At 36.2% G+C, this 1,029-nt stretch overlaps 1 protein-coding gene across 4 annotated transcripts in view; it reads right to left on the bottom strand.

The window, feature by feature from the left end:
* The window catches only part of ebf1a (EBF transcription factor 1a), a 52,872-nt gene that overhangs the window by 49,502 nt on the left and 2,341 nt on the right, over positions 1-1,029 (bottom strand). For all 4 annotated transcript variants that reach the window (XM_005719597.1, XM_005719596.1, XM_005719598.1 and 1 more), the window contains exons 3-4: positions 865-928; positions 101-156 (exon numbers count right to left, since the gene is read on the bottom strand). In XM_005719597.1, the coding sequence (XP_005719654.1) occupies positions 101-156; positions 865-928 (120 nt within the window). The remainder of the gene's footprint in view (positions 1-100; positions 157-864; positions 929-1,029) is intronic.

The raw sequence follows: 1,029 nt of genomic DNA, 5'->3' as shown, positions 1-1,029 counted from the left end.
GGGTGGCTGGGTGGGGGGGCAACAGTCAGATCAACAGAGCAAGCAAACCATTGTAGAGTTCATTTTTTGTTGTTTTTTAGTCTAAGGAAGCACGTCTTACCTGTTTAGTCATAGAGTCAATGAGACGAACATACAAGTCCTGCTCCGTCCTGATCCCTGCACACACACACGTTAAAAAGTCAAAGCGTTTACGGGCTGGGGAATCTCTCTGAGCACAAAATGTATTATTTCTGGTTTCCCCTGCGAGCCACTTCATGGAAACGATGAGTCTAAACTGTTAATAATGACTTTCAGTATTTGTTGCACGCTGTCAGTTTGGTTGGAACTTGAAAATTCAATTTGCTGTCTTTACTGTGTTGATTTTATCTGCATAAATATTTAGTATCAACTTAAGACTGAAAATAAGCACAGCAGGAGTCTACTAAAATATAATCAATACAACTTAATTGTTCAACGAAGGAAGGAAGACTTTTAAAAAAAAAAAAAGTTTAAAAGGAAGACGTTTTATTTTGCAGCTTGGAGTTTTTTACTCCTAAAGAGAAATACACTGCGTTTATTGGTAGAAGCAACAGAAACAGCAATAAGTAAATACATAAATAATACAAATAATAATTAAAAAACATGCTTTTGTTTTTTCATTTATGAGTAATAATGCAATAATTTAAAAATATCTGAAGTTATCATCTTTCATGTTGGCTGAAAGCTAATAAATCCATAGAAGAAAACTATAAAACCTCTAAACCGAAGCTCAACCAAGTGACCACCTAAAACATTTATTTCCAGAGTTTTCTCACTTGCGTTTGACGTTTCATTGACACGCTGCTTCTGTTATTGCTCCATAAAAATTATGGAAACCAAACTCACCGTTACTGTAGAGGAGCTGAAGTCTATAATGGATCCCATTGTTGGTCTTTTCCCCCGTCATTTCCTATGAAAATTAAACCAGACCCGGTAAAAGCAAGCAGACAAGCGAGCCACCTCGTCCTGGTACTTCGACTGCATGTCTACAACTTGATATGTATATATATA

Source organism: Pundamilia nyererei, unplaced genomic scaffold (assembly GCF_000239375.1).
Source record: "Pundamilia nyererei isolate P.nyererei 1_Seehausen unplaced genomic scaffold, PunNye1.0 scaffold00001, whole genome shotgun sequence".
Classification (NCBI taxonomy): domain Eukaryota; kingdom Metazoa; phylum Chordata; class Actinopteri; order Cichliformes; family Cichlidae; genus Pundamilia; species Pundamilia nyererei.
The sequence above is the reverse complement of the archived record's forward strand: the minus strand, read 5'-3'. Positions and strand labels throughout refer to the sequence as shown.